General features: G+C 42.2%; 1 protein-coding gene across 5 annotated transcripts in view; it reads left to right on the plus strand.

Annotated features, from left to right (window-relative positions):
- Nucleotides 1-18,150, plus strand: part of NR3C1 (nuclear receptor subfamily 3 group C member 1) — a 168,233-nt gene that overhangs the window by 105,726 nt on the left and 44,357 nt on the right. For all 5 annotated transcript variants that reach the window (XM_026659410.2, XM_026659409.2, XM_026659412.2 and 2 more), the window contains exons 3-4: nt 1,571-1,734; nt 16,739-16,855. In XM_026659410.2, coding sequence (XP_026515195.1) covers nt 1,571-1,734; nt 16,739-16,855 — 281 coding nt within the window. The remainder of the gene's footprint in view (nt 1-1,570; nt 1,735-16,738; nt 16,856-18,150) is intronic.

Here is an 18,150-nt window from a genome sequence, read left to right on the forward strand (position 1 = left end):
AGCTGTTGTGTTTGGACAGTAGACACAGCCTGTCAGCAAAGCTTTCTGAATATAAATTTGAAAAAAAAAAAAAAAATAACTACAGTTTAGTTTTCTACAAGAATGTTAGGGAAAGTGGGAGATTAGAAGTGGAGACAGTTGTGAATTATACTATCTAACATTTAAGGTCGATCTAAAGTGGTGATCCCAACGGGTTAACTGTTCCCTGGTAGAGGATACAAAGGACCAGCTATAGCAAAAGCCTCCTACTTGTTCTCCAGATGTTTTTGTATGTTGTATTATTAGTTGTAGTATTAGTATTCTTCGTTTGAAAGTCTCTGGTTGTTTTGGCTGCGAAGAAAATCTTCAAAGCATGAAGCAAGTATAACTGATGCAGCAATATCTGCTGGAGAACCTGGAACAATACTACTTAGGTGTGAATTGTCCCATTCATTTAGCTGATGCTAACTTGGATGCAAATGGCATATTTTAATTGTTTCACGTCATTAAAATGTGTAAGAAAGGAGAAGTGGTATGAAGATTTATAAGTGTAGTATAAAGTGGAGGTGAGATGATGTAGGACTAGCTTAGGCAGAGAGGAGGGGGGAAATGAGGCTGAAAATGCATAAATTTACGTAGGGAGATAAAAGGATAAATGGACACAAGTCCGATATTAGGAATGGCAATATACAAAAACCTGTAGGAGAACACTTCAACCTCCCTGGCCACACAATAGCAGATGTAAAGGTAGCCATCTTACAGCAAAAAAACTTCAGGACCAGACTTCAAAGAGAAACTGATGAGCTTCAGTTCATTTGCAAATTTGACACCATCAGATCAGGATTAAACAAAGACTGTGAATGGCTAGCCAACTACAAAAGCAGTTTCTCCTCCCTTGGTGTTCACACCTCAACTGCTAGAAGAGGGCCTCTTCCTCCCTGATTGAACTAACCTCATTATCTCCAGACTGATTCTTGCCTGCATATTTATATCTGCCTCTGGAAATTTCCATTACATGCGTCTGATGAAGTGGGTATTCACCCATGAAAGCTTATGGTCCAATACATCTGTTAGTCTTTAAGGTGCCACAGAACTCTTTGTTGCTTTTTACAGATCCAGACTAACATGGCTACCCTCTGATACTTAGTATTGTTAAATATCTTAGTTTAAGCTCCTGGATCGAGTGGGTCCATTACTTCTATTAATACAGGGGTTAATTTTCAGTATGCATTAAAGTCTGGAAAGCTATAGGAATTTCCACCTGCTGACTTATTTGTTGTGGGAAACTAACTCAAGATGTGAAGTTCCATCCTGAATTTCTGTGATTAATTAGTAGACTCAAAAAAGAATATTACTTTAATAATGACTCTGATATAAGCAATACAACATTTTAATACCTGCATATCACTGGGTACATAATCTGTAACAAAGATGATCATTTTAACAGGTCTAAATGCAAAATATAATATGTAAATACATTAGTGAAGTTATTCAACATACCTGACTCCTCTTGTGACTATGAATGAAATATGTTTGACATGGTTTTCCAAGAAGTATGACTGAAATTTCTTCCATCCTATTTGTTTTTTAGCCCTGGAGTGAGATCTGATGTAAGCTCTTCTCCATCCGCCACCTCAACAGCGACAGGACCACCTCCCAAGCTTTGCCTGGTCTGTTCTGATGAAGCCTCTGGATGTCATTATGGTGTCCTAACTTGCGGCAGCTGCAAAGTGTTCTTCAAAAGAGCTGTGGAAGGTAGGATGTGTTTTGAAGAGTTTATTATCTGTTAAAAATTATAAAATATATGTACAATCTAATGCCTCTGCAGGCATCCTTGCTGCTCCCTAGAATCCTATGGGAAATTAACTATTTCTTCTACAAATGCTGATCCCTATGTATATTCCACGTGGGTACATGTGTACGCCATGTGCCCAGAGTCAGAGAATTTTGAAAGTAGTGTCCATTGGTCCGCTCATGTGCCCTCACTATCCTCCGTGCCTCCAGCTGTGAAGGTAAAGACTGGAGCTGACCAACCGCCTCTCCAATTCCTTCTTACCACCACATGACCTATGTCAGATCCTCCAGTGTCCGGATCTTTGTCTTCCTTGGTTCTTCAGTCTGTAAAAATATATAGTAAATAGTTTTGAATTTTACTCAATAGTTTTAGCTAAGTTTTATAGTTAGGTAGTCCTCTATCTTGGGGAATTACCCTCCTGTACCATGTTAAGGGTGCTGCACTACATTCAGGCCTGTAGGCTTCAAGATCTGTACTTGTTGCCCGTGCTCCTTCCCAGTCAGTGATGACCATCAGTGCTGCCTGTACTGCCAAGGGGAAGCTTGTGTCATGGCACAGTGCAGTATCTGGTGCACTTTTCCCAGTAGTACCATGGAGTGCAGGAATTTGTCTTAAGAAGCACTTAATGGAGAAAGCTATGAGATCACAGTCGGATCCAGACTGGGGGATCTTCCCCCCAACCCCATTCAGCAGCTTCACTCAGCAAGGATTGCGCTTCCTACCATGAGGTCTGAGTTAGGCAAGGGAATCTACTCCCACAGACCCCATCGGGGTCTTGTCAAGAAGGTAGGGAGCATTCTCATAAACACAAGAGCAAAGCCTCCTCCAGGTCCACGTCTAAGAAGTTGGATACAACCCTGCGTAAGTCGAGCAGATCTTCCCACTCAGCCCATAAGGACAAAGAACATCCTGAGTCTCATGGTCATGACAAGAAAGCCCACACATCTAGTGTTCTGTCAGTACCAGAGCATGCTCTAGTAGCATCAGTTCATCCGGTACCAATTAAGCCTAAACACTGGGAACTGACAGCAGCCATCAGGAGCTTCAAACACCGATAATACCAGCTTTAACTTGCGTGAGTGTGGGACAGACTGTATTTGCTTTATATTGTTGGTTCGGACAGACAGGACCCCTCATGCTCCAGGGACAGCAGAGTCTCATGCACCACCTGATGACATCTTTGCTCTCCCTGATCCCCCAATCTCCATCACCATCAGGTCCTTCCTTCATGAGATGCAGCTTAAAGGAGGAGTGTGGCCCCCATCCCATTGTCCAGCCATGGTTTCCTTCCAGCCGAACCATCAGTATCACTGATGGATCCAGAATTGGCATTTTCTCTCTCAGTAGATTCTGAACCCCTGAGGAACTGATGTCTCCTCTTCTGAGGCTTACCTTTCTGGACAGGGGACCTGGACTAGTCTGGAGCCAACCTCCACCTCAGCACCTGCCTCACAGCTGTTGGTACCCCATGCTGTGGGGACCTCCACAACCACATTTTGACTTGTCTTACTGGCCATATTGGGGCCGTACCACCCTGCAGAGTTGACGTGATCCGCTAGGGAGTCAGTTCACCCTTTTTCTGCAAGAGGACATCCAGAGCTTCCGTCTGACCCCATGGAAGGGGGGAAAATTCTGAGCCGGATCCAGCAATTCTTCTGGTACCGACAAAACTGTCCTCATCATCTATGGATGAAGCAGTTGCTCCAATATCTTCCCACACACACACATCCCCAGTGACCATAAGCACTTCCAGGAACTGTTATGTAGGATGGTAGTGGCACTGCATATCTCCCTTGAGGAAATTCAGTATCCCCAACATAAACTCCTGGACATCCTACAGGCCTTTGGATCCAGCCAAATAGTGCTTCCTATTAATGAAGCCATTCTGGAACCAGCCAGAGCAATCTGGCACACCCCAGCCACTAGTGCCCCTACCCCTAAGAGAGCAGAAAAATGCTCTTTTTTCCCAGCCAAAAGGGGCAGGATTTCTCTTCTCATTCTGCACCTAACTCTTTTTGGTTATCCAATTTGCTATGGAGACTTCTAGACAGCAATACCCTAGGTCTACTCTGGTTGACAGAGAGGGTAAACACCTAGATTTATTAGGAAGGAAGGTCTTCTCTTCTTTTAACCTTCAGTTCAGAATAGCCAATTACCAAGCACTGTTGCCTAAGTATGATTACCTGAAATATTCCAAATCCATGGACTTCATCAACAAGCTTCCCCAACATGACAGCTCCATTCCAGGCTCTAATTGAGGAAGGCAAGTCGGTTGCCAGGACCACTCTTCAATTAGTGGTAGAAGCAGCAGACACATCTTCAAGATAAACGGCAATAGCCATTGTCATGTGCCTTAAATCATTGCTTCATGCTTCGGGATTTCTCAGACAGATCCAGAACAGTGTGGAGAACCTGCCATTGGATGAAACCCATCTCTTTAACCAAAAGATAGATGGGTCCTTACACATTCTAAAGGACTCCAGGGCCACCTTCCTCTCCCTGGGAATATATATACAGTGGCCCCAAGAGAAAATTCCACAGGCAGTCATACAAACCTAAACCGTTGGCTCAACCACTTTACCACTAGCGGCCTTATAAGCCACCCTGTAAGGGGTGGTGGGTTCAGAAGTCCTGTTTCCCTGCACCTTCTGCCAGCATCAGCATCATCCCACCCCCATCCAAATGATATTTTTGACAGGAGTTGAAGAGCTGCAAACATATGACAACACCAACTGCTAATTCCCACACATTCTAGCACTCTTTTTCCAGACCTGGAGTGCAGTAGCAATGGACAAGTGGGTGTTAATCTTCATCCATTCTGATTATGCAATTGAACTTACCCCCTTGCTCTCTCCAAATCCTTCATTCCTGGCTCTTTTCAGGGGCCATTCTAATGAGGAGATTCTCAAACAAGAAATAGGTTTCAGAGTAGCAGCCATGTTAGTCTGTATCTGCAAAAAGAACAGGAGTACTTGTGGCACCTTAGAGACTAATGAATTTATTTGAGCATAAGCTTTCGTGGGCTACAGTCTACTTCATCGGATGCAAGAAATAGTCCTCCTTACAGCACCAAGGAAAGGATGACACATCTTTTGGGACAGTGGTTCTTCAAATAGCTGTGCCACCTGCATCCTCCTCCTATTTGAGTACTGCTTATCAGTCACCCGCAGTGGAATAGACATAGGAACTAGCAGTCAAAGAAGAAGAGAAAGTTACTTACCTTATTGCAAGTGAAGATTTTTCGAGGTCTGTGGTCCCTATCTGTATTGCACTACCCACCCTCCTTCACCTCTGCATTCTTGAATTTGTGGTAGTGAAAGAATTGGAGAGGTGGTTAGTCTACTTTACCCTTTATCTCCATGGTTGGAGCCATGAGGAGAGTGAGGATGCATGCATGAGCCAAGTGACACTGCTTTCAGAATTCTCCAATTCCAGGCGCATGAAGCACATGCGTACCCACAGTGGAATACATATAGAGACCACCCATCTTGAGGAACTTCCAGTTACTGTAAAGTAAGTAACTTTCTCATATCTAGACTATGTTCCTAGTAAAATAAAATTGATAGTGGTGTGAGTACCTAAAGCATGGAGTACATTTACATTTATATAATGCACCCATTCACTGAGAGTGTGAGAGGGTTTATTGTTATCTTGGCTTGGTATCATTTGTTTTTGTTCGCTTTTCTTTCATTGGTTGTGTTGTTGGTGTCATTTTTATGTAAATTGTTTGTGTTAATATGTGATAAAACTTTTATAGGGCATGTGATTTTGAAGGTCAAAATTTAAGTATACCGTACGCCAGCTATGTGTGACATCCTATATGGAAATTGATAAGTTATCTTAAATGATCCCAAAATAGTATTATAGCAGTTTTACAACATTTGCTGTAAATAATAATGCTTATCAACCTGTTATATTCTATAAATGTGTGTATATATTTTTTGAGCTCACTAGATGACAGCATTGTGATAAACGATTGTCAAGATTTCTCCCTGATCTCAGGAAGGCAACAATTTTAAAAAAAAAAAAGAGAGAGAGAGAGAGAGTGAGTAGATATGAGCTTACAATGTGTTAGGCAGCTCAACCCTTCCCCCCCTCCCCTCCCAAAAGCACCAATATGATTTTGGGCTGCATACACAAGCATTATGAAATGGACCAGATTCTGTCTCCTTATATGACAAGCAGAAAGATGTGGGCAAGTTACAGTTGTTAGGGAAGATTTTTTTTATTTAAAAGCTTACCACAATTCTCACACCCTAAGCTACATAATGTCAGTCCTGCCTTGGAAGAATCATGCTAGCTCTTAAAGGAAAGATGAAAAGGTTTAGAGTCTGATGTCTTGCTTGCAGCAATCCTTACTCATTTTGAGGTGAATCATCCTAGCTGGCTACCCATCTTTCACAAACAACGCTAACGTGGGGGGACATTATTCTCAACCAAAATATCTCTAAGGGCTTCTTCCTGGAAAACAGTGGGATCCTTGAAATTAAACTTGCAGGCAAAGCAGTTCCTAGCTCTCTTAGTGATATAATGGGAAGCTTTTATGAAAACCTGAGGTTATTCAGAATTATCAGAAAAGCCGTCTTGCAGTCCTGGCTCCTGCCAGACACTATAGGAAGGAATACAGATTTTTGGAAAGTTGAAGCAGTCTCTGAATATAAGAGGAAAAAATACCACTTTGCAAGTGGTAACTAGAACAAGGGCTGAGGTGACATGACATCACTAGCTGCTATCAGTTGCCTCGGAGCTATCTGCATGGCCTTCAGCCAGCCCTGTCTGGAATTAGACCCCCAATTGGTGCCAGACTTTTTTATTTTGGGAGCATATGGCTACCTATAGCTTTGGTAAAAAAAATGTTGTCAATGGACATAGTCCAAAGGGGATACTCTGTGGAACTGTGCAAGGATCATAGGAACAACTTTGTTCTATTCCCAATCTCTAGCAACCCCATAGAAATGTCAGGACCTGAATAAAACTATCCATCATCTACTTCACATCAGAGACATACAGCCTATTCCGCATGCTATTTTTAGCCACAGATAATCAGGAGCACACATAGCAGAGCTCTGTCTGATACATCTGAATAAATTCCTAAAGGAAGCTTATCTCCATTTCCCATTGTACTGTTCCATAGACAGTTGTTCTGGTGTGCATATGGATGGCAGCTTTTGGTGGGGCTGGGGGTGTCTTCCCAAAGTTGATTCACCTTTACCTGTCCGAGGACAATTTTTCTTATCAGGGTTCTGTACAGAGAGAAAAAGTGGAAACACACACAGAGTGATAAATTTTCTGAAGTATTTCCTATATTTATATCTGCTAGGCAGCCATTAATACATACATTCACCAACTTCTACATATTTATCATACTGTCTTTAGTCAGTGCCATTTTTTGGCAGAAGTCTTCTCCATGTCTTAGTGCCAAAAAGAAGAAGATGGAGGATATATGTAAAATTTCCTTTCTTCAGATAATAAGATCCACAGATATAGCCCACACTGGAGACAAATGGATCATCCAGAATATAGATGGAAATTGAAATCCAAAAACTTGGATTTGTTTCATTAAGGAGAATTTCCCATTCTCTCTGCTATAGCAGAGATTGTTATGCTTTTTTCCTCAAAGAATATTTAAATACGTAATTTAGAAAACTAGAATAGAATTATTCTGGCTGTGGAAGTTCTCTCAACTGACAGCAGCTTCTCTGGGTGAGGCATTCCTCTTCTGCCAGTGACGGACAGGTCTGGTTCTGCCTTCAAGCTGCAAGCAGGCTGAAGTATCCATTATAACTGATCTGTGGACCTTACTGCCTGAAGACAGGAAACTTTCAGGTAAGCACAGAATTTTCCTAGTATGGAATGCAGCATAACTGGGATGTGTGGATTGGGCCCACAGTTTGAGGATGTGACAGATTGCTGTTGACCTGTACTAAGTTATGTCACCTAATTTGTTTTTTGACTTCCATTTTGTATCATATCTTGTGTCCTGTATTGGGAGCCAGCTTGAACTGATATATGCGTAGCTTGTTTTTAATGTATAAGAAGGCCGGAAAAGGAGGAGGTGTTTCTCACCTGGTGGAGAGCTGACATTAGGAAGAGTCATCCAAACTGATTTGCAACTGAATATAGCCTTTATATGGTATATTTGGGTTCTTCTTTTTGCTAATCAGGCAGATACACTATATATAGCTTAACATATATTTATTCAGATTCTTAATTTTTACTTTTTTTTATTTTGCTAGAAAATTATGAATAATGCACTTCTTATTTACCAAATGACGATTAATTTTTTTTACTTGTGCTTTGTGTCAAGTTCTATTTGGATGGAAATTCAATTTAAAATGCACAAAAACAGCATTCTAAAATTAATTATTTAAATGAAACTACCTAAAATGTTCCACATGCATAAGAAAAAAGTTATCAGAACATTTATCAAAACATGTTTTATATTTAAAATTAATTGATTTATTAAGCAAAGGAAGTATGATTTATAGTTAGTGAATTGAACTGATTATTTCTGGTCACCATGTCCTTCAAGATTTTAGAATTAGCAGATCTCATCCTCTCAACTAGTCCTTGAACTAAACTAGTTTAATAAACTGAAATGAAGAAAATCCTCTTTCTGGACCTGCAGAAAAGATTACTGCTGTTGAAAGTTGGTTTAGCACGTCATAAACTCTAGTTTCAGGTGCTTAGGCAGTGACTTCCACCAGTTCAGTGGTCTGACTCTTTAAAAAAAAAAGCTTGGCAGCAAACATGTACTTCTTAATATTTTTTATTTAATTTAAATTATTTTTATAGATTATACTAAGTTTAGGCCTTATTAGAGGTTATCATAATTTCAAATGTAATTTTAAGTAGGTTTATTTTTTTAAAATAAACAAGTATTTAATTTAAATTAAAAAATCTGATATACAAAAAAAATAAGTCAGCCATTTTTATCCACCCTGCTGCCAAGAGGGGAGTGTGTGCCTGAGTGACCCAGAGCTATTAATAGGAATGAGTCACTACCCAGACCTAGGGAGCTTTGGAGCACATGGTCATCAGTGGTTGGATCTCCTCACAACAGTCTGGTGTCCATTCAGAGGATGGGGCTGGACTGGGTTGTGACGGAGAACTTCCTTGGTGCAAAGCATATGTAGTAGCTCCTATACTGTAAACCTAAAAGAGCAGGGCCATACAGGTCTGTCACATCTTACACGCATTTAACATGCGCGATTTCAGCTTTGCGCAGTCGGGGGGGAAAAAACAAACAAAAAAACGGCGATTCCACCAGCGTGAGACGCGAATCTGCTGTTCCTCTAAAATATTTTGGGGTGGGGGGGACTTGACAGCAACAGCATGTCTTTAGGCCTGTGATAAGGTTCTCCCCTATAATACTATAACCCTGGAGGGTTGGCAAAAAAAAACAGTTTAAATAGTGTGTCTGCCCCGGAGTGAGTGTGAGATGGGAGAAGCGAATCTGCTATTCCCACTACAGTACTGCTGTTCCCACTATAGTACTCGGTCCCCCTGTGCCTTTCATATTGTGCGCATCTCACCGCGCTGAGTGAGATTCTACTGTGCCTGTACTGTTTAAAGAGACAGTACGTATTTTTCATACTGTATAACATGGCTCCTAAACGCAAAGCACCTACTTCATCTGGTGCTCAACCAAAGAAACAGCGATGTGTTCCAACGCTGGAGGAAAAACTGGCTGTGTTAGACTTATTAAGAGATGGTATGTCCATCGCCAACGTGGCGCGTAAATACTGCCGCAACGAATCTAGCATCCGTGCCATCAAGATTCGAGAGACAGAAATTCGTCAAGCCATGGCATCAAGTGCTCGAGTAACTGCTAAGGTGACAAGCCAAGTGCGTGATCAGACTTTAGTGAAGACTGAAAAGGCATTAAACTTATAGCTGTAAGACATGAACCGTAAACGTGTGCCTATCAATGGCAACATGTTGCGAGAAAAGGCTCTTAGCATCTATGCGCTGTTGAAACCTCCTGCCGAAGAGGGACAGCCTTCTGATGAGAAGGAATTCAAAGCCAGCCAAGGTTGGCTTAACAGTTTTAGGAACCGCTTCAACCTCAAAAACGTGCAGACTACTGGTGAAGCTGCATCTGCCAGTAAAAAGGCAGCAAAAGCCTACCCCGAACAATTAAGAAAAATCAGAGAGGAAAGTGGCTATCTTCCAGAACAAGTTTTTAATGCTGACGAGACTGGGCTCTTCTGGAAAAAAATGCCCACCCGCACTTACATTTCGAAATCAGAAAGACAAGCCCCTGGCTTCAAAGCAGCTAAAGACTGTGTGACTGTTTTGCTTTGTGGAAATGTGGCTGGGCATTTAATAAAGCCGGCCTTTAAAATTTTATTTAAATTTTATTTTAAAAAATTATTTAAAAATACCCGTGTCCTAAAAGGCAAGAACAAAAATCTCCTGCCTGTGTTCTGGCAATCAAATAAAAAGGCTTGGGTGACGGCAGCATTATTTCTGGATTGGTTCCACAAGTGTTTCATTCTGGAGGTCAAGCAGTACCTTGAAGAGAAAGGACTTGACTTTAAAGTGTTGCTGATCGTAGACAATGCTCCTGGACACCCTGTGGCACTCTGGTTTGCGCATAACGACTTTGAAGTCGTCTTTCTCCCCTCCAATACAACCTCCATCCTCCAACCTCTCGACCAAGGCGTCATTAGCCGTTTCAAGGCCATGTACATGAGGCTTACATTCTCACGGATCCTTACCGCTATCGATGCTGATCCCAATGTTAATGTGATGGAGTGTTGGAAGTCCTTCAACGTTGCTGATTGCATCACTTATATTAAACAGGCAATGGAGGCAATCAAGCCTGAAACAGTCAATGCATGTTGGCGAAACCGATGGGAAGACTGTGTGAATGATTTTAAGGGTTTCCCGACCATTGACAAAGAAGTGCAACTCATTGTTCAGGTGGCCAGGCAAGTGGGTGGTGATGGCTTCGTCGACATCCTCGAGGAAGAAATTGAGGAATTAATTGAGGGCCATAGAGAAACATTGACTAACGAAGAGTTAGAGGAACTGATAAAATCGTCTACAGAAGACGAAGATGATGACAAACAGGAAGAGCTAGCAACTTGGAATCTTCATAAATTTTCTGAAGTGTTCCAAGCAGCGAAACACTTTGAATGATTTAATTTCTGAATATGATCCTTCTCTGGAACGAAGCCACAAAATCACACGTACTATTACGGATGATTTGAGACCGTACCAAGAAATGTTTGAGGAGCTCAAGAAACAACAGCGATCGTTGCCAATCACCATGTTTTTAAAGAAAAAACAACCAGCAGCAGCAGAGTCTACACAATCAACTTCTCGAGCTGAACCAGAGCCAACCACTTCGTCTACGACTCGCTCTCTGTCACCCAAGCCTGGCCCATCGACTCCTGGATTGACATCAAGCCCTGACGACTCAATAATAGTGTTGTCAGGAGAAGAGGAAGACTAATCATTGGAGTGTGTACAGTACAAGACTAGCAAGAATATCCAGGATGACTGGTGACTGTTCAGGTTTACAGTACTGCACTGTACTGTACTGTTTTCATTTTTTATTCTTTCATTCTTCTGTCGTGTTATTAAAAATACTTTAAAATTATATTTTGCATATGTGGTCTTTATTATATACTGTACTGTACGTTGCTGTATATAATACATAGTACTGTACAGGGTTGTATACACAAAATCGTACTTTATGGGTGATTTAAGGGATTTTCAAGGGTCATTTTGACTATACGCGGTTTTCGCTTTACGCGCTGACCACGGAACGTAACCCCAGCATAAGATGAGACAGACCTGTATTGTGAAAAGTGCTCTGCACCCAGTGGTTGCCATTGTTCTCAGCAGGGGGATCCAGGATGCCATGCCCTTTTGAAAATCAGGCCCACAGGGTTGTGTGCTTGTTTCAGTTTTCTGGAGCTGCTTTAAGAAGGGAAGTTTAATTAGCCAGCTTTAGCTATGTGACACTCCTGAATGAACTGTAGTGGGATAAGATCCGACATGATAGGCCCTGTAATTTAAACTTTTAAATGTCATTTAGACTATGTGGAGTAAAGGTCTTTTTTTAACTGCAGTTTTAATACCTTCCATTTGTAATCCTTGCAGATAAAGATTATTTCATTAAAATACAGTAATCCTTGTACAGTTTGGTTAAATGGTATACCTGTCAGAGTCCTTACTTGTAAGTATACAAGAAACTCACATACACTGCATCTCCTTTTTAGAGGATTCTAATAATAGTAATAATTATTAAATAGTTATATCATCGTAACACTTCATAACACATTTATATAGACTTATAGAAACTTGATCCCTGCTGCGAAGAGCTTATAGAATCATAGAATATTAGGGTTGGCAATCCAATCCCCTTCTCAAAGCAGGACCAACACCAACTAAATCATCATAGCCAGAGATTTGTCAAACTTAAAAACCTCTAAGGATGGAGATTCCACCACCTCCCTAGGTAGTCCATTCCAGTGCTTCACCACCCTCCCAATGAAATAATGTTTCCTAATATCCAACCTAGACCTCCCCCACTGCAACTTGAGACCATGGCTTCTTGTTCTGTCATCTGCCACCACTGAGAACTTATGCTTATCTCTGCATTGACAAAGGAGAGGGTAGAGGAGGGGCAAATAGGTTGAGAAGTCCTGATAGTCTCTTTAATTGAAAATAAGGTAGCGGTGAGCTGGAGCCGGTTCGCACCGGTTCGCGGGAACCGGTTGTTAAATTTCGAAGCCCTTTTAGAACCAGTTGTCCTGCGCAGGACAACCAGTTCTAAAAGGGCTTCGAAATTTAACAACCGGTAAGTTGAAGTGACCCAGGAACATAGCTGGGGGGGAGCCGGGGGAGCAGCCGCTCCCCCTGAGCACGTTATCCAAAAGTGGCGCCTTAGGCGCCGACCCCGTGGGTGCTCCAGCGCCCCGCCCCGGCCCCGGATCACCTCCACCTCCTCTCCTGAACGCTCTGCCCGGCTTCTCTCGCACTCTTCCCCCCCCCCCCCGCTTCCTGCAAATCAGCTGTTTGTGCGGGAAGCCTGATAGGGTGGAGAAGCAAGCAGCAGCTTCGCGCTCAGGCCCAAGGAGGCGGAGACGAGGTGGGGGGGGGCCCGCCCGCGCCGCAGCAGGTAACCCGGGGGGGGAGTTGCAGGGAAACCGCTCCCCGCCCCAACTCACCTCCGCTCCGCCTCCCTGGGCAAAGCCGCCGCTTGCTTCTCAGCCCTCCTAGGCTTCCCACGCGAACAGCTGATTTGCTGGAAGCGGGGGGGTAGGGGGGAGCTGCGAGCTCAGCCTGACCCGGTGCTCCAGGCGCTGCGTGGCGGCAGTGTGGCCCGGCTCCAGCCGAGCGGCGCAGCTGTAGCACCGCCAGCCACCTCCAGGCAACGTGGTAAGGGAGCGGGTGGGGAGGGGTTGGATAGAGGGCAGGGGAATTCGGGGTGCTGGTTGGGGGCGGGGGTGTGGATGGTGGTCGGGGAGGCCAAACGGGGTTGAATGGGGGCAAGGGTCCCAGGGGAGCAGTCAGGAAGGAGGCGGGGGTTGGATGGGGCAGTGGGAGGCAGTCAGGGGCACGGGTTCCAGGAGCAGTCAGGGGACAGGGAGAAGGGGGGGTTGGATGGGGCAGGGATCCCAGGGGGCCATCAGGAATGAGAGGAGAGGTTGGATGGGGCGGCAGGGGGCAGTCAACGGACAGGGAAGGGGGGTGGATGGGGCAGGGGTTCCGGGGCGGGGGTCAAGGAACGCGGGGGGTTGGATGGGGCAGGAGTCCCAGGGGGCGGGCCACGACCCCCTTCTGGGGTGAGGAGGGAACCGGTTGTTATGATTTTGGCAGCTCATCACTGAAAGTAGGTAGTGGAAGAGGGTGTGGAGGAGACTGGCGAAGACCCAAATGGAACAAGTGGGTTTTGAGGAGGGATTCAAAGGAGAATGAGTATACTTAAAGGTGGGGAGGAGTGTCATTTCAGGAGAAGGGAGCAGCATGAGAAAAGGCACACGAGCAAGAGTAGGAAGGTGTTGGAATCTCAAAAGAAACAGAATCAGTAAATTATATTGTGGCCTTTTTGTGGGGATCAGCAGATTTGTTTGGTCTGTTCTGATATCCAGAAGCAGCATGCCTGCAGTGTGGTTGATAATGCAAGAGTGGTTAGATCAACAACAACCTTTCACTGCTCCCATCATGGTCCAATATAGTCCTCAGCACTACATTTGAAGCATTCATATCAGCAGTAAGCGCTCTTAAAAATTTTCCAATTTGGTCTCTAATCATTAGCTACCTTTAACACTGTATTGCTTGAATTGCCATTGTTTAGTTACAAAGGTGACTGAAAAGGTTGTGGTTTTTTATACAACTCTATACTTTTGCATAGCTTCCAGGCTCGCATGAAGCTGGTCAGTGTGCAGTCACCTTAATTCCATTCATCCCAAAATGTTAATGCAGGGACAGAGGTCTACAACACCATAGAAGCAATGGAGCATTCATCTAAAAAAGGAATGATGGGTAATCACCAATGGTAGACTGCAAAAGAGAGTGCATCAGCACCATAAGTGGTACCATGTGTCAGGAAAAGAGGAGCAGCTCCTAAAGACTACCTACCTGGAACGTCATCTGTAATTGTTCTGCAGTATTCATATTCTGAATTTCAGCATCTCTGTGAGAAAGCAAGAAAAATTACTCTTTTTTTCATCTTATTGCAGTGATTGGTATTTCTTCTACTTAGCTGATCTGCAGTGTCCAGTTGTATATTTAATTTGTGTATCTATATATACATACTTACATACATATTTACTAATGAGAACAAGTGTCCTGGTTGTGATGTCCTTTACTATTTTCGTTCTGGATGGCACTTAGTAACTGAAGGTCCCTGTTGCTTCCTCTTCTCCAAATAGAAGATTTTTGGAGCTTGTATAAAACTGAATGAAAAAAGCTCCCAAGAAATCAGTGAGCTACCTAAGGAAGTAAGCCTGAGTGAAGCCACTCTAATAATCTTTGTACCCCACCTTCACAGCCAATTACACAAATTGACCTGACACACTCCTTAATCAAACTTTTTTGCTACTAAGCAGGCAGTTTTCACAGCTCAAATATCAGGGAAAGTTGAATGTTTATTTTCACTTTAGGAAATTCTCAGGCCTGGTCCACACTAACCCCCCACTTCGAACTAAGATACGCAACTTCAGCTACGTGAATAACGTAGCTGAAGTCTAAGTACCTTAGTTCGAACTTACCGCGGGCCCAGACGCGGCAGGCAGGCTCCCCCGTTGATGCCGCGTACTCCTCTCGCCGAGCTGGAGTACCGGCGTCGACGGCGAGCACTTCCGGGATCGATTTATCGCATCTAGACAAGACGCAGTAAATCGATCCCAGAAGATCGATTGCTTACCGCCGGACCCGGAAGTAAGTATAGATCTACCCTCAGACTGCCCTCCCATAGGTGAAGTATCTGTTGTCCCAGAAACTGGGCATAGAATCAGCAGACTTTAAATGCTAGCCAATTAAATAAGTGCAAATTCAATCTATTTCCTGTACACTTGATTCATTCTCAGAGAGAGTTGCAAAAGAGTTTTTATAATGAAATTACCTCCTTAGTGTAATCATACTATATTAGGGCTTTCAGTTACTTCACTAAACAATTTGTGCCTATTTTTAAATAAACAGACTGGAATAGCCTCTGCCTGCTTCATGGGTGGGGTGATAATGGTGATGATACATTGTAGCAAAAAATACTACGTTCACAGGTATTTTTAGAAAACTTGCTGAATCCCTAATGCAAAGATAAAAAGCTTTCTTCAGTTTCCCATTTATATTCTGCAGTAATTGAACGCTATGTGAAAATTGCCAGGACAGTGATCAGGACTGTAATAATCCATTAGAGCGAAAGTTGGATTCAGTTCTTAGTCATTGACTGTTAGATTTTAGAATTTCCATTTAATCAGCCTATGTATCAATGGCATTAGACCAGCTGAAGAGAGACCTGCTTCTGGAGTCTATTTTAGTTTTCAGACTGGAGAAGAAGCTGTCCTTTGATGACAATTATTTCTGAACAGGAAAAGATCTTTAGAAAATTAGTCACAGTTAAAACTCATTAATATATACTCTAGTGTTCCTCCTGTTTTAACTCTGCTGAGAAATGCATCATGGAGAGAAGCAACTCTCTTTAAGTTATGTAGTTCAATTTTCTAGGCTTCCAAGGTCAGCTTAGTTTTGGATCCATAGATCCATAAAAATACCAAGGGATTTAGTCTGTCCACTTCACAAGCTCCACCCAAGGAGCTCTTCCTCCATGTTTTAAAAGTGGTAAAATCAATATCTCCTGAAAATTTTAAAAATGAACACATTCAAATTGGCTTTTCTGGCAGTTGGCCTGGGTGCTATCTGGCTTCTCTTAATCTCAGAAATGCAGAGCTACATATTGCTGTTTCAGAAATCTTATTTTCCTATAAGCAATTAAGTTAGATATTTTAAAGTGGACTGGTTTATGAATGTTTATTTTTTATTTTAATTATCAAATTTGTCTCAAGGAGGCTATATGGTGCATTTAGACTGTTTGATAATTTCCTCTTTCCTCTAACTTTCCATACTATCATCTGAGAATTCTAATATTTACAGATTTTTGTGACTTTATAAAAAGCATTATAAAGAATTTGAAGAGATTCAGTGGGGGATGACTTGTGATAAATTTAAGAGAAAAATAGTTTAAAACCCACCTAAATTGGTGATAAAGAAACAGAATTTTTAAACATTTATTTGTATTGAGTTCTCCATATGTCTTGCCTAGGAAATGTGTGTGGTGATGGGGAATTGTAGATACCGATATTACTGTAATAAGTCTGCTAAAAATGAGGTGTGGTGATTCAGTACATTATATACTTCCCAATTTCTTAATTCTAAAACCAAAATTAACTGGACAAATGTACTCACTATTTTAACTGTACATATTTTCTTTTTGTGTAAATACAGGACAGCACAATTATCTATGTGCTGGAAGAAATGATTGTATCATTGACAAAATTCGAAGAAAAAATTGTCCAGCCTGTCGCTACCGGAAATGTCTTCAAGCTGGCATGAATCTAGAAGGTAACTTAAAATACTTGAATGGATTGTTTGTCTCTGAACCCCAGTTAATGATCATTTGGTTTTATGACATAAGCAGGCATCTGAGCAGTGCCGTAACATGTTCAAAATAGTTATTCATTATTTTATGGTATACCCCCACATTCTTTTTGGCAAAAATTAAGATTTTTTGTGTGTGCTGCTTCTAATCTTTCCTTCCTCTCCTACAACAGCTATATCTCTTAACATACTCTGTCTTTTAACAATCCACTGTTATGTACCAATGTCCTGTTTTTATTCACAGACACAACACATGTACAAAAATTAGGACATTCCTTTCCCCCACCAACACACACAGATATCTCTTGCCCTCTCCTTCACTGAACCTCAGACAGCGGGAACCTAGCTATGGGTGAGATGGGGAAAACAGCCTACATATGCCATATCACTTAGGAAGATGATGTGCCATTTGAAAACTCAAATGAAGAAAAGATCAAGGACAGAGAACTGAAATGAAGTAGATTTGTGCTTCCAAAATTGAAGGAAGAGAAAGTCTGGGTGTTGAGAGAGACAGCCTTCTGTGCAGGCTGTGGAAAATTAATACAAATTTTGGTCCATAAAAACCTTGTCCCAAATTTTCTGGAAAATATACCATTAACAGATACACATGTACTAGTGTGGGTTGTTTTGTGTTAAGTCATAGATGGCTACTGAGAAATCCAAAACCATATCAGCTACAGATGTAGTGGTTAGCTGCTTTAAAACTTTTCCCCAGCATTCAGTATCAAGCATAAGCACAGCAAACTTTTTCTACTAATAAATTAGTATAGCTCTCTATTTATGCTTGATATGTTTCTATTGAATAGTCTGTTCCTCTGCTATTGCAGGCAACCCTGTCATATAATGCCATTCAAAAATGTATCAAATTCTATCTTAAAACTGGTTAGCTTGTTTGCACCCATTACTTATTGTAAGGCTGTTCCAGAATCACACTCCTCTGATAGTTAGTAACTTTGTTCTAATTTCCAGCATAAATTTATTCGTATCCAGTTAACATCCATTTGTTCTTGTGCCAACATTATGCTTTTTCTTAAATAGTTCTTCTCTCTCCTTGGTGTTTACCTTCTGCTGCATTTATAGAGAGCAGTCACATTTCCCCTTAGCCTTTGTTTTGGCTTGGCCAGCTAAGCCAAGCTGTATTAGTCTTGTGTCATAAGATAGGTTCTCCTTTCCCTGATCATCCTAGTAGCCCTTCTCTGGTCCTGCTTCAGTTTGAATTAATCTTTCTTGGACATGGATGATGACAGTTGTACATCCAG

This window comes from Terrapene carolina, unplaced genomic scaffold (genome assembly GCF_002925995.2).
Source record: "Terrapene carolina triunguis isolate 2854851 unplaced genomic scaffold, T_m_triunguis-2.0 Scaffold629, whole genome shotgun sequence".
Lineage (NCBI taxonomy): Eukaryota > Metazoa > Chordata > Testudines > Emydidae > Terrapene > Terrapene triunguis.